This window comes from Ostrinia furnacalis, unplaced genomic scaffold, assembly GCF_004193835.3.
Source record: "Ostrinia furnacalis isolate ACB-3 unplaced genomic scaffold, ASM419383v2 OfSCF3544, whole genome shotgun sequence".
Taxonomy (NCBI): domain Eukaryota; kingdom Metazoa; phylum Arthropoda; class Insecta; order Lepidoptera; family Crambidae; genus Ostrinia; species Ostrinia furnacalis.
In genome coordinates, this window is record NW_021133783.1 from 330,138 (window position 1) to 346,199 (window position 16,062).

The 16,062-nt window shown below is 45.4% G+C and overlaps 1 protein-coding gene across 1 annotated transcript in view; it reads left to right on the forward strand.

The window, feature by feature from the left end:
• Madm (MLF1-adaptor molecule) overlaps positions 1–13,738 on the forward strand; it is a 75,534-nt gene extending 61,796 nt beyond the window's left edge. Inside the window, 9 exon segments of the mRNA XM_028311717.1 lie at positions 1,965–2,189; positions 2,673–2,803; positions 3,328–3,506; positions 3,720–3,894; positions 4,293–4,411; positions 6,129–6,282; positions 7,601–7,799; positions 10,832–10,951; positions 13,322–13,738. Coding sequence (XP_028167518.1) covers positions 1,965–2,189; positions 2,673–2,803; positions 3,328–3,506; positions 3,720–3,894; positions 4,293–4,411; positions 6,129–6,282; positions 7,601–7,799; positions 10,832–10,951; positions 13,322–13,429 — 1,410 coding nt within the window. The 3' untranslated portion in view covers positions 13,430–13,738.
• The last annotated feature ends 2,324 nt before the right edge of the window (positions 13,739–16,062 follow it).

Consider the following 16,062-nt stretch of genomic DNA (forward strand, 5'->3'; position numbering starts at 1 on the left):
AGGCCTCCCCCAATGCTTTCCATGTTAATCGATTGGTAGCGGCCTGTGGTTAGAGCTAGTAATTAAGTGATTGAAAATCCCCTCAGCCTACATAATAATGGAAATCAATAGATGAGGATGTTACCAGTCAATGAACTTCAAGTCCCGCTAGTATAGCTCACTATTGTAGCATTGCGAATTTCCGCATCATGACCGCGCGGGCTCGCGAGCGCTCCCGCGATAATGCCGCTATCGTCCAAGCACCTCGCTAATAATAACTTATCTAATTGTGCGACTGTTTACAGTTAAAATTAACTTGCACTATGTACTGAGGCAGCCTGTTATTCCACGACACAAACGGAGGTACTGATACCGAGACCACTATGACTAATAGTTATATGCTGTTGTTTATGAACTGTCCGTTATCCAGTCAGGTGTTTACGGCTGAGTGCCTTCTGCAATCTACACCACATATCGGTGAAGTTTAATTAAATCCTAACGGCTATAGTTAAGCAACTATTGCTTGAAAATTGGGTTTGAATTGGATTTAGACTCAAAGAGTAGTGCTCCTACTCGCTACCTACGCTTCCATGTCTATGTCAGCACACATAGATCAAGATTATCGTATCCTTGAGCCCAATAAATAAACAATCCTGTATTAATCCAAGCATAAATCCCAACATCCTCGGCCAGACGAGCAATTGGATGATTGCCCCAGTCGCGCAACCCGCCGCGATCGCCGGAGGTCGCCGGCTCTTTGTGTGCAAATGCCCACCTCCTGTTTGTATGGAAATGGAACACGCCAACTGGCTCGTGAAACGGCCTGCGAATCATCTAAGACAGTTTAAAGTCACTTGAAGCTCATCTAATAGTTTTAGTTCAGTCGAATCTCCAGAAATACCACCTACTCCTTAGTCCTTATTTATAGCATCTATGCAGATATTTCCTACAGACAAGTATACATCTTGCGCAATGCAAAACTCGATTGTCAACTGTAGTATATACCTAATAAATAAATAAATAAAATGCTGACAAATTTCAATTAATTCAAGACTACAATTCGTGCTAGCGAATCTTCTCCGAATTGTTTAATGTGAACACAATGCGTCATTGTTCTAATTTCTCTGACAACATCCCCAGGTATTAACAGAATTATGTCTGAACTTAAGTTATCGTAATTAAATTATGAAACTATTCCGCCGTCTTATCGGCACGTGTTCTCCGGAGCTTGATGAATCCATACATAAATTAAATTGGAATTCAGTCAAGGACGTTGCCACAAGTCATTAGTTGTACTCGCTTTTGCATTATACATACAATCATTGCTCCAGTATTGGCTTCAAACAAAAAGATTGTATTGATAACATTAATGGTCACGACAGAAGTAATGAACGGATTAGGGGAGGGAGAACGTTTACGGATTCTTTGATGAGCTATAAACCCATTTATTGTGTTTATTTACGGTCCTCATTCCGATTCTGATTGGATTTGTTACGTAAATTGTCTGATTTAATCATTTTAGGTCGATCCTTTATTTCCAGGCTAAAAACGTTCACCGCTGAATGTAAGCTCGCCTAACAAAAATTATTTGAGCGGCTTCGTATTATATCCGATCTGAATCCGTGAAAATATGGTATGGATTACTTTAGTAGTACTATTTGTATGGTAGTTTACGTTTTCTCTAGCTAGTTTTCTAGATTCGGATCGGTTATAGTGCGATACCGCTTCTAAGAGTAACAATCCCTCCACTAATCCTGCCGAATCTCGGGAGAGCGCAATCAGTCACATACCTTCTTACATCGAGCCCGTCCCCACTTAGACGGACCATCTTGTTTTCTCGGTCCGTACGAAGTGACGGATATGCCAGTGGCAGTATAATTTATATGACTGTTCACATTTACACGGATCGTCTAGCTTCAAACCTCTTACTAAGTAACCATACTGCAGTCAACAGCGATTAAAATTCCGATTATTTTGTATTCCAGGTAGAGCAACGCGATGTGCCGGGCATCGACTGCGCGCACCTGGCCATGGACACGGAAGAAGGCGTGGAGGTGGTGTGGAACGAGGTGCAGTTCTCGGAGCGGAAGAACTTCAAGGCTCAAGAGGACAAGATTCAGATGGTGTTCGACAACCTCACGAGGCTCGAGCACCCCAACATCGTCAAGTTCCACCGGTACTGGACCGACACACACAATGACAAGCCGAGGGTGAGTTTACACCATTATTTTTTTAAATAATAAATAGCTAGTTCTCTAACACCATTATACTATTCTAATAACCAGCTCATTTCATATTTTTCACAAACTGTCTTCTCTCTTTTTCTCATTTCGTGATTTGTTTTACTCGTATATTTTATGCCAATGTAGTTAGAGCTATGTATTTTAATATGAAAATAAAGTGTTGTTCATTTTCCATCTTCTATTAATAGCTTAATCAACTGAAGTCCTAATTGTCTTGTAATTTAATGAAGCTATGATCCCATTCACTAACACCTAATTAAAATCTATTTTTGTTCAACAGGTTTTGCAACGATAGAATCCTTAAATTCCTTGGTAGGAATATTTAATCATAAATAACCGTCTTTGTTTTCAGCGTGGGCGCGGCTGATTTGGCTCTCGATGAAGACCCGAAAGTTTTCTATAAAATTTTCTTTACAATTGGTTTTAAAAGCAATAATTTATACATTCCAGGTGATATTCATAACGGAGTATATGTCATGCGGCTCGCTAAAGCAGTTCCTGAAGCGGACGAAGCGCAACGTGAAGCGGCTGCCGCTGCAGGCGTGGAAGCGGTGGTGCACGCAGATCTTGTCAGCGCTCAGGTGAGACCAGTAGAAACTGGCAATCCTGCAAAGGAATAAGGTCTTCTAACAGTAATACCTCATTGTCTTTATCTCAGGATTATGAGCAAGTGTGTTTTTGTACGGATGTTTTTAATAATATACGTTCAGTGCGATTACCATGAGTTTACGTTAGGTGTGCTCGCTAGCGAGTATGTCAAAAATTTCTATGAAGATTTTATTTCTTGAAAGTAGCCGCTAGGGGCGCTGCACAATATGTCATACATTAAAATGTCATTTTTTTACGCAGTCGCTAGCGAGCACACCTAACGTAAACTCATGGTAAGCACACAGGTCACAATAACTGTCGCATACAGATTTTTTTTTCTTTGCCCCATGAAAATTGCATTGTCCCTAATCCACGTCTTTTATTTTTATATGTTGTATTAAATCTGTATGCGACAGTTATTTTTAAGCTTGTATAACATACTCGTTAGTTATTTCAAAAATGACTTGACTGTCGATAAAATCAAGTAGGTCACGGTTTGTTTGAATGCGTCCGACAGCTACCTGCACGGTTGCGTGCCGCCCATCGTGCACGGCAACCTGACGTGCGACACCATCTTCATCCAGCACAACGGGCTCGTGAAGATCGGCTCCGTCGCGCCCGACGCCATCCACCACCACGTCAAGACCTGCCGCGAGAACATGCGCAACATGCACCTTATCGCCCCGGAATACGGATGTAAGTACACCCAGCACTCGTCCCCTCCGCAAAACTTACGGTTTCTTCTGCTTGGATTCTTGCATTACCTCTAGCTTTTTCTGCAACACTTTCAAACGATTAATCGGTGCCATTTTTTGCTCAGTGTAGAAAAAGCGAGAGCTGCGTACCAGGATCTTAGCAGGAGAAGCATCACTATACGTATTTATTCCAATTTTGTTTCCCTCGAATCAGCATCGCAAATGGTGACACCAGCGATGGATATCTACTCGTTCGGAATGTGCGCTCTGGAGACCGCCGCTCTAGAGATTCAGGGGAACGGAGACTCGGGCAGCCACGTCACGGAGGAGCACATCGTGCGAACGGTCGAATCCTTGGAGGAGCCGAGACAGAAGGATTTCATATACAGGTACTTTTGAGCAGGTTTGTGGCGTCTCACCGCCAGGTAAGTGGTGCGGGTGAGTTGACTGTGGCTGTGACTTGTAAGGGTTGCCAGGTCCAAAAACACAAAAGCCGGACTGTGTGCTTAATTTGGCCGGACATTTTACCCTAAAAGCCGGACATGCGACAATTAGTGAGCTCACGAGTGAGTACTATCATCATCGGTTGCCTAACGTCCTGATGCGTGCGTGCCTTATTCTGTGGCTCGACTTTCGCCTGGCGCGGCAGCCAAATAAAAAGCCGGACAGGCCGGACACGCAATCAAAAAGCCTAACTATGTCCGGCTTTATCCGGACACCTGGCAACCCTGTGACCGTGCTGTGTGTGAGTCGCGGGCGGGCGCTAACCGGCGGGCGGTGCTTGCAGGTGCATTAACAAAGACCCGGCGCAGCGGCCCACAGCGCGCGAGCTGCTCTTCCACCCGCTGCTGTTCGAGGTGCACTCGCTGAAGCTGCTGGCGGCACACACGCTCGTCAACACCACTGGTGAGACTTTACTTCAACTGAATTTGAACTTTATAGCCACGATAGCCGAACGGTGAAGGGGTCGGAGTGGCCGACTCGAGATACGAGGAACGCGGGTTCGAATCCCACCGCCGCTCGACTATTGTGGTGAGCCCACTCGTAACACAAGCTTATTTAGCTTAACACGAGGGGCTAATGGGACTATTAGTAATTTGGGCAATACAAATTGGTAATAATCTTTAAAAAAAAAAGAATTAAGATCCTATATTTTAGCCTAGGCGTAAACCACCGACTTTTAGTTGGCCGATAGTTAGGCTCGACTCTAATTTGTATAAAGAATTGGCCGATACCAAATCGGTGTACTATTGTGCGCACTTTCATACAAATCTCCATACTGATCAACAGCCCGAACCAACTATCGGCCAAATGAAAATCGGTGGTCTGCGCGTAGGCTAAAAGTTGCTTCATTTGTTTCTACACCTTTTTTACGTGCTACTCGTATAATATTCATAATTTGATTTAACTTGTAATCGGCTGGACAAATTAATTGTCCGAGATATGTAAATTATTTAATGGAATCATTTTTATTACTCGTAACGTACACGCAGTTGGCGATAAAACCGCTGTATTTACGACTGTTTAAGTTGCGGTAAACGTGCGGGTAATCTGTCACTGATTTGCACACTTTAATGTTGAGTGAAAGTGATCACGCACTTGTTACTTTATATTGATATGATGTAACATTTTTAAATAATGATTATTTTTTATGTTAACTATGTTTTTTCTGTAAAGTTTCTACGTATTTTGCTTGGTGGAATTTCAGCAATGAGTTTTAACAGTTAGATTACAGATTACCGAACAGAATAATCTGCTCGCGAATTCCGCTGTCTTAATGATAGTGATCATGAAAGTGTAAAGGTACAAGTTCGGAGTTGACTACTCGCAGTAGCAACAGCTAGGTTAACACTTATCGTCTGAATTTGTAGCTTAAAAAACACACATGTTCCATCAAATATTAAAGCTGTCAAGTAAATGTGCTTACATGGCATCTAGATCCGGCTCGAAGGACCAAAATGTAGAGGCTGTGTACCTTTTACCTCTACAGCTATTTGATGTTGAATGTAGTTGTATCTTGGTCACGGGATGTATGTGCTAATAGCGGTGTTTTTATGAGTAGTGTAGAGCGGATGCCTGTGACGGTTTCCCACACGCGCTGCGTGTTTCGAACGTCCGAAGCGGGTACATGATCCGTGCCGTCTTAGCGTAGGCTCTAAAGCTTAAGTAACAGTGGTGTAACTTGTGTTGCGATGTGACCTTTTACCTCTACAGCTATTTGATGTTGAATGTCACGTCTCTTGGTCACGTAGTTGTCTCTTGGTCACGGGATGTATGTGCTAATAGCGATGTTTTTATGAGTAGTGTAGAGCGGATGCCTGTGACGGGTTACCACACACCTTGCGTGTTCCGGACGTCCGAATCTGGTACATGCCCCATGCAAGTCGTAGCGTAGGCTCTAAAGCTTAAGTAACAGTGGTGTAACTAAGTTGCGATGGTGCCGTCTTAGCGTAGGCTCTAAAGCTTAAGTAACAGTGGTGTAACTAAGTTGCGATGGTGCCGTCTTAGCGTAGGCTCTAAAGCTTAAGTAACAGTGGTGTAACTAAGTTGCGATGGTGCCGTCTTAGCGTAGGCTCTAAAGCTTAAGTAACAGTGGTGTAACTGAGTTGCGATGTGCCCTCAGCGAACATATCGGAGACGATAACGGACGAGGTGGCGGGCGGCGGCAGCGGCGAGGCGCTGGCGTGGTGCGCGCGCGGCGGCGAGCGCGTGGAGCTGGCCGCGCGCGACCTGCCGCCGCACGCGGAAAAACTGGAGAAATTCGTCGAGGACGTCAAGTGAGTGCAACACCTTGTTCGTCTTCTTCTTTTTTGATGATGTTGGCAATACACGTCGAGGTCGACTTGATTTGTGCCATTTTCAAGTAAATAAGTGATACGAGTTACAAAATGAGATCAAGTAATGATATAATGAAGAATGATAGATGATACCCCTTCCCACCCTTTGAGTCTCAGTAAAGTTGTGGTGCTTTACTGAGACCTCCTATGGACAACTTTAGAGAACCAGAAGAATCACGATGCACTGTTTTGCTTCACTTGCCCACACTCATGCACGTTCACGAACACTTAATGGTTAATAATCCACCATTATTACACATTAATAGTCGCCCAAACACGAATTTGAGGAAATAAAACAAAACCGCTAACATGACGCTTCAGATTCCCGCCAAGAAGTCCCCTTACCTTGTTGTTGAGTTGCCTAGCAAAAAAAATGTCATACGCCCCTTATATGCCCATAAAAAATACTGATGACGCTAATTGCAGACCTGAAAAATATGCCTAAGCGCCCCCAAAATATAGAAACCAAGCCTCTATAGCATGGTAAGGACCCCCTGCTTCGTCTGGTCTTTCGAGTGTCATCGTCTCGGCAGTCGCTCATCATTGGTCGCGTATCCACTAGCTAGAGGCAGCCTCGGGCCGAGCGTCTACCTCCTGAGGCAGAGCAAGTAGAGACGCTGCTTCAATCTGCCGCGTTCTGAGCCAAATTCGCCGTGAGTCGAGCCATATTGTATCGCGCGGTCTAAGGCTGGCAATACACGGACCCCTTAAAGCAGTCAGAGTCGACAGCTTCAAGCTGCGACTGCACAGTGAACTGCAGAGTTCTATGGACGCACATACACGAACCGCTCGAGCAGTTGCAACTGATTCGGGCGGTCGACAGCACGGTGAATGTTCATCGTGCGGTCAACAGTCGCCAGCCATACACTGACTGCTCGAGTTGTCGACAGCTCTCGCGCAGTTACCTCCGCCCACTTTCTTTATTCCACGGGGCGCGCGCTTGTGATTTGTTGAGCAGTTATCACTGGCAGCTTCAAGCTGTTGACTCTTGACTACAAGAGTGGTCCGTGTATGTTGATCAGTGACTAACTGCTCAAGCTGTCCGTGTATGGCGGGCCTTAGGCTGCCTCTAATACATACGCGGCGTTGAGTCAGCGCCGCGTCGACACTGCGTGGGCGTTGCATGGTTAAACGACGACGCTCGAAACACGCTAGTTTTCGAGCGTCGTCGTTTAACCATGCTTGTGCGTTTATCAAGAAACTGGTCTTTATTGCTCTAATCTGTTCGATTGTAATGTTTGTCTATGCCGTGTTCCAGATACGGCATCTACCCGCTGACGGCATACGGCTGCGGCGTGGGTCGCGGCGTCGGCGGGCGGGCCGCCTCCCCGCTTGAGGCCGCGCCCGCCGCGCCCGCCGCCGACCCGCCGCCGCGCGACCTCGAGACCCGCCGCGTCGTCAACATGATGTGCAGCCTCCAGCCGCCGCCGCACCACCACCAGCCGCCCGACCTGCTGGTCAGTGTGTAGTGTAGCACGACCGCCGCCGACCCGCCGCCGCGCGACCTCGAGACCCGCCGCGTCGTCAACATGATGTGCAGCCTCCAGCCGCCGCCGCACCACCACCAGCCGCCCGACCTGCTGGTCAGTGTGTAGTGTAGCACGACCAATGATGTCCTGCTGCTGGACTGAAGGCGTGTATTGACATTGCCACTGTTAGGATCTTACTAGACAAAATGGCAATGCCAGATTTTGTATGGAAGGTGGCGTCTTTTTTTTTTCGCGCGGCCATCGACCAAACCATGTTTTTTTATTACAAAATAGTGTAATAAACCAAACTTACTATGACATGTATACCTCTAAACTCAGTCTGAACTGAGTTACGAGCATTAGAAGTTTGATGATTTTCATACTAGATTTGCTTTTTGCGCGCAAGTTTTGTAAGAAATTGCAACAAAATATTGCGCTAATTTTTTATTGCGCTGATTCTGCTGCAAACTGATGCCTTTAATGGATGGTATTGTTTTTTTACACATACAATTACCACTATTTTGTTGCAATTTCTTACAATCTTGCGCGCAAAAAGCAAATCTAGTATGAAAATCATCAAACTTCTCTTAGGTNTATGCCGTGTTCCAGATACGGCATCTACCCGCTGACGGCATACGGCTGCGGCGTGGGTCGCGGCGTCGGCGGGCGGGCCGCCTCCCCGCTTGAGGCCGCGCCCGCCGCGCCCGCCGCCGACCCGCCGCCGCGCGACCTCGAGACCCGCCGCGTCGTCAACATGATGTGCAGCCTCCAGCCGCCGCCGCACCACCACCAGCCGCCCGACCTGCTGGTCAGTGTGTAGTGTAGCACGACCGCCGCCGACCCGCCGCCGCGCGACCTCGAGACCCGCCGCGTCGTCAACATGATGTGCAGCCTCCAGCCGCCGCCGCACCACCACCAGCCGCCCGACCTGCTGGTCAGTGTGTAGTGTAGCACGACCAATGATGTCCTGCTGCTGGACTGAAGGCGTGTATTGACATTGCCACTGTTAGGATCTTACTAGACAAAATGGCAATGCCAGATTTTGTATGGAAGGTGGCGTCTTTTTTTTTTCGCGCGGCCATCGACCAAACCATGTTTTTTTATTACAAAATAGTGTAATAAACCAAACTTACTATGACATGTATACCTCTAAACTCAGTCTGAACTGAGTTACGAGCATTAGAAGTTTGATGATTTTCATACTAGATTTGCTTTTTGCGCGCAAGTTTTGTAAGAAATTGCAACAAAATATTGCGCTAATTTTTTATTGCGCTGATTCTGCTGCAAACTGATGCCTTTAATGGATGGTATTGTTTTTTTACACATACAATTACCACTATTTTGTTGCAATTTCTTACAAAACTTGCGCGCAAAAAGCAAATCTAGTATGAAAATCATCAAACTTCTCTTAGGTTTGGTCGATGGCCGCGCGAAAAAAAAAGACGCCAATTTCCGGCATTGTCTTTTAAATAATAGAGTCGTACTCGGACGGAGCTCATAGCTCGTAGAGACGATGGCCGTTGGGGCAGGAAAGTTCTCGAGTGGCGACCACGGGCTGGAAGACGTAGCGTGGGCAGGCCTCCTACTAGGTGGACCGACGATCTGGTAAAGGTCGCGGGAAGAGCCTGGATGCGGGCAGCGCAGGGCCGTTCATTGTGGAAAACCTTGAGGAAGGCCTTTGTCCAGCAGTGGACGTCATTTGGCTGAAACGAACTCGGACGGAGAGACTATTTCATAGGTATATTGTAGGTAAAATAACTAGTTCACGCCTACGTGGGAGAGCCGCGTCTGATACCGGTGCAGTGGTCGAGAGGCTGAGTGGACGGGCATCGGGCACATATAGAGTGTGCCGGCGCTGCACACGCAAACGATGGTGGCCGATCGATGCCGATGAAGCCCGACGTGTTGAGAAGCACCAACAGCCACCCTGCTCGCCAGGCTGCTTACGACTTTGTTCTTGGACGGCGACGTTATTGACTCGCGAAGCAAACGCGTTTCTACACCGCGAGGTTGGCTCGCGAGGCATGCCTCACTAATACTATCGACGCCTTAAGATTGTAAGGCATCGCTCCCGTGCCAGGGATATGTGGTCAGGAAGGAAACTAACTCCCTAGAGAGTCTAGAGTCCCTATTCCCTAAGACACTAATGCATGACCCTTATGGTAACACATAATAGGAATTTTCTTTTCATAGGGGTCACTTAAAAATTAGGGATTGATGGTGAAAAGGGACATAAGTCCCTAGAGCCCTAGCCCTGCCTAACAATAGATACCTACTTAAACATAATAAGGGTGTGATAGGAAGGAAGCCGCTCCCAAGTGGCCCAGGGCAGCAGTGTTAGGACGGCAGGTAGGCGGCGGGGACCCGCTGCCAGCCCGGCAGACTCACCGGACTGATCATAGCGACGGCTAAGGCCCTTTTCACAGCGCCGGGTACCCGGTGGTGAAGTGTATGGGCATGGTACGTAGCTTTCACATGTTCCGGCGTAATTAATCCGGCATGCCCATACACCGGGTACCCGGCGCTGGTTAGCCGGCAACCGGGACGTGTGAAAAGGGCCTAAGGGTGTCTTGGCCGCAGCGGGGGGAAATGAGACACAACGACGGACAGTCAAAATCTGTTTTAAAAAAAAATCGATTTTTCTTAAGAAAAAAATCGATTTTTCCTAAGAAAAAAATCAATTTTATTATGGAGCTATGAATGCAATGCAAATGAATGTAGATAGTTTGGCAGTTCGCGTTCTGGGCTCCGAGCCAGAAGACCAAACGTAATATCGGGGTGCATTTATTGCATGATTATAAAAAGTTGATTTTAAAAAATCGATTATTAATCGATTATAAATTAAAAAAAAAACACATTTTAAAATCGAATTCTATTTTATAATAATCGATTATTTTTTTCACATCCCTAGTTCATGGGTCGCCCGGCGGTCGATGCTGACGGTGCAGCAGGATGTATAATATAATCATGCTCGTACACTACCTTTCTCGCTCGCTCACCGTGTGACTCCTCACCCGCAGATGACGATCCTGCTGCGCATGGACGACAAGATGAACCGGCAGCTGACGTGCGCCGTCACGCGCCGCGACTCCGCGCACGCGCTGGCCCGGGAGCTGGTGCAGCTCGGCTTCATACACGAGGTATGGAATCTAACTACACTCGACATCAAATAAACCGCACCTCCCGCAACAAGCACTTCTCAAACGTATGCATCCCCACTTCCCACCAACATTGGTACCATTTGAAAGCCTAGTTCTAAACTTGATTTCATTAAAGGAAAGGTTTTTACCCCAAAAATGTGTCTTTACAAGGATCCAGAGTCACTTCTTCAAAAAATAGGTAGTTACGCTATAGCCATTTTTTATGACTATAAAACTGTTAAGTTAAGATTAATCGCTATCCATCTGTTAAAGAGGACACGTGAGATCTTTATTTGGTTTTGTAACCATCAAAATTGGTCTAATTGATCCCAGAGGTGAGCCCAAACTGAGGTCTTTTTTCAGGTCATATTTATGGTATATGTTAATCATTTATTAAGAAATTAAATGTGTTTTTCTTTTAGGATATTTATTGGGCTTTCAAATAACACCAATATTGTTGGGGCACCATGATTGTGTCAGAAGAAAATCTTTAAAGTTCGCGTCGTGGAAGGTGCGGTTTATTTGATGTTGAGTGTATATTGGTCATCACAAAAATCGGCCCACCTACGTTTTACAGAAAACCTCGTTTCTACTGACACAATCATGGTGCCCCAACAATATTGGTGTCATTTGAAAGCCCAATAAATATCCATAAAGAAAAACACATTTAATTTCTTAATAAACGATTAACATAATATACTCGACATACTCGTACAATAAATGTGACTTGAAAAAAGACCTAACTGTGGGCTCACCTTTGGGATCAATTAGACCAATTTTTATGGTTATAAAACCAAATAATAATCTCACGTGTCCTCTTCAACAGATGGATAGCGATTAATCTCAACTTAAGGCGCTACCTCGTAAAAGTTTTCGGCCGACTGAATGCCTCGCACACGCGAGGAAAGGCAATAGCGCGCGCGGCGCGAAATAAAATAACGTAAGCGACAAAAATCGGAAATCATGTATTTATTGAAAAACCAAACACTATTTAAAGAAAATAACTCGACCAGTACTTATAATATGTTATTACCTTACCAATATACAAAATTTGGTATTGAAATATTAGCCTATCTGCTTATAAAACGAAAAACCGAGTAATAGAAGGGTCATCTTTGGATTTTTTTTCTATCGAGAAAATTGTTTCCATTCATGTTTCGGCTTCGACCAGACACTAGATTTATTAGTCAACTATGACATATTTCAAAATAAAAACATAAGTAATAAGAAAAGTACGATTAAAACTAATTCTGCGCTTCTTTAAAACGCCCAATATTCGCAAGGCATCACCTTAACAGTATTAAAACCATAAAAGTTGGCACAAGCGTAACTACCTATTTTTTGAAGAAGTAACTCTGGTAACTTTAGAACTAGGCTTTCAAATGGTGCCAACATTTGTGGGAAGTGGGAATGCATACGTTTGAAAGTGCTTGTTGCGGGAGGGTCGATTTTTGTGAAGACCAGTGTATTTTCTATCTGACAACATACTTTCGTTACAGTGGGCTGAGTGCGAGTTTATATCAAACGTCCTCACTAGTGACCGCGTTAAAAATATGTATGAAAATTTAGTTCTTGAACGTTTCCGCTAGGGGCGCTGTACAATACGTCATACATTTAATGTCATTTTTTTACTCGCTCATTAGTGAGTACGTAAAAAATTGCCAAGATTATTTTTGAGTTGACCGTCGGGGTTTCCTTTCTTCTACACAAGGTTTGTATTTTCTGTAAACTTTACATCAGTTACATTACTCCTTTGGTGAAGTACCGCAGTTGCCCGAGTCGTATAGTGTCTTGAAATTTTGCCACGTTTCGGGCCCTTTGACTCGGGCGCAAAACGCGACATGTCGGATGATCTTACTGCGATTTTCAGCCAACTTCGCGAGTAGTGGAGCTGGCGTGAAAATTCCTAGGCGCAGACCACTGACTTTTAGTTGGCTGATAGTTGTGCCCGATTCTAATTTATATGAAGAAACGGCCGAGTCGGGCTGTTAATCAGTATGGACAATATGGACATGTATGAAAGTGCGCACATCTGCCTATCGAATCGGGCCTAACTATCGGCTAACACTCGTTTATTAATTGTGCAACGTAAATAAAATCATCGTAACTTACTCAAATGTACGCTACTTGTAGGTTGGAGTCTAGACACTGTTCATTTTGTTTATGTATTTTGATATGTAAATGACTGTAACCTGTATGTGTACTTTTTTTTAATAAAATAAAATAAAATCGGTGGTCTGCGCCTAGGCTTACAGTTGTTTTGAAATCTAATTTTAGCTTTGCGAAAGTTCGTAAAAAGTTTGTCAATCGATCACCGGTGTTATGTCACGGTGTCAACGAAACTAAAGCACCACACTATAACTTTTCCAGGCGGACCGCGACAAGCTGTGCCGGCTCATGGAGGACTCCTTACGCGGCAGCTTCGGCGACCCCGCGCCGCCCGCGCCCCTCCGCGCGCCGCAGCACGTCGCCAGCTAGTGCCCGCCCACTATAGTCGCGGGGCCAGGCTGCCGGGCCACAGCGCCTGCCGGGCCCGCGCGGCCTAGCACCCGGGCCGTAGCACCTGCCGACTTTAGTGCGGGGCCCACGCGGGGCGCTACCGTTGTCGACTCCGCGGGGCCTAGCAGCCGGGCCGTAGCACCTGCGAGCCACAGTGCCGGGCCCACGCGAGGCGCAGCGGGGCCTAGCAACCAAGCCGTAGCACCTGCCGACTTTAGTGCGGGGCCCACGCGGGGCGCTACCGTCGTCGACTCCGTGGGGCCTAGCAGCCGAGCCGTAGCACCTGCGAGCCACAGTGTGGGACCCACGCAGGGTACAGTGGGGCCTAGCAACCGGGCCGTCGCACCTGCCGACTTTAGTGCGGGGCCCACGCGGGGCGCTACCGTCGTCGACTCCGCGGGGCCTAGCAACCGAGCCGTAGCACCTGCCGGGCCCACGTGGCCTAGCAACCGGGCCGTCGCACCTGCTGTCCCTGCGAGCCACAGTGCCGGGCCCACGCGGGGCGCTACCGTCGTCGACTCTGCGGGGCCTAGTAGCCGGGCCGTAGCACCTGCCGGGCCCACGCGGGGTACAGCGGGGCCTAGCAACCAAGCCGTAGCACCTACCGACCACAGTGTGGGACCCAGGCGGGGCGCTACTGTTGTTGACTCCGCGGGACCTAGCAGCCGGGCCGTAGCACCTGCGAGCCACAGTGTGGGACCCACGCTGGGCGCAGCGGGGCCTAGCAACCAAGCCGTAGCTTAAGTGTTAAAAACCCGGTTTTTACCCAAATCACCCAGTTTAAACCCAATCGGGTGAAATGGGTTTTTACCCACTACCCATCTCTAGGTACAGTAGGTACCAAAGCCTCAGACCAAAGCATGGAATTTTTGATAGGCTAGAGTATTCGTTATATAAAAAATATTTTCATTTTTGTACTTAAAATAGATGATTTAATTTTATATAGCCTGACCAGGAACATAAAAACCCTGGCATAGAGGCGCGACAATTGCATTTGATAGTGCAACACTGAGTACAGTCGTACCTGTGTTAAATTAATTGGCTAACTTTATGTATCAGGATTCAGGATTACGGGCTAATTTGATATTTTCATAAATTAACGAAAAAATATTATTATAGGTAACCTGGTTTAAATAAATTAAATGAAACCATCAATCGAGCTAGTAGGATTTATTTTATTAATAATGAATAATCAAATTCAGAACTTGAATATTCAACTGCAATGTCTGCTCATGAACGCATCAAACTCGGTAGTTGTTTCCCAATTCCATAAAATTCAACACTTAGAAAGTGACAAAATTTTTTAAAATAGGTAGTTGAAACAAACCATAGCTAATTTTCATAGTGGACTGTACTATACGATAAACATGTCAGTCAATTTGACAACCTTTGTCGGAAACATTATTCAATGAAAATATTGTTCGAACCCTTAGTATTTCTCTTCGACAAATACTTTAACACATTGTGAACCACTTTTCTTTCACGACTATAAAAAGATTTTAGCAATTTAATTCACAAAATCAATTGCGCACATTTAAAATAAAGTTTGTTTACACTTTGACAGCAATAGACTGACATGCAAGGTGACATGTCAATGAAGTTTTCAGTTACTGTTGCCATTAAAAGAAATTAGTACCATTAATTTTCCGCAACATGGCGAGGGTTTTTATGTTCCTGGTCNATCTATGCAGATATTTCCTACAGACAAGTATACATCTTGCGCAATGCAAAACTCGATTGTCAACTGTAGTATATACCTAATAAATAAATAAATAAAATGCTGACAAATTTCAATTAATTCAAGACTACAATTCGTGCTAGCGAATCTTCTCCGAATTGTTTAATGTGAACACAATGCGTCATTGTTCTAATTTCTCTGACAACATCCCCAGGTATTAACAGAATTATGTCTGAACTTAAGTTATCGTAATTAAATTATGAAACTATTCCGCCGTCTTATCGGCACGTGTTCTCCGGAGCTTGATGAATCCATACATAAATTAAATTGGAATTCAGTCAAGGACGTTGCCACAAGTCATTAGTTGTACTCGCTTTTGCATTATACATACAATCATTGCTCCAGTATTGGCTTCAAACAAAAAGATTGTATTGATAACATTAATGGTCACGACAGAAGTAATGAACGGATTAGGGGAGGGAGAACGTTTACGGATTCTTTGATGAGCTATAAACCCATTTATTGTGTTTATTTACGGTCCTCATTCCGATTCTGATTGGATTTGTTACGTAAATTGTCTGATTTAATCATTTTAGGTCGATCCTTTATTTCCAGGCTAAAAACGTTCACCGCTGAATGTAAGCTCGCCTAACAAAAATTATTTGAGCGGCTTCGTATTATATCCGATCTGAATCCGTGAAAATATGGTATGGATTACTTTAGTAGTACTATTTGTATGGTAGTTTACGTTTTCTCTAGCTAGTTTTCTAGATTCGGATCGGTTATAGTGCGATACCGCTTCTAAGAGTAACAATCCCTCCACTAATCCTGCCGAATCTCGGGAGAGCGCAATCAGTCACATACCTTCTTACATCGAGCCCGTCCCCACTTAGACGGACCATCTTGTTTTCTCGGTCCGTACGAAGTGACGGAT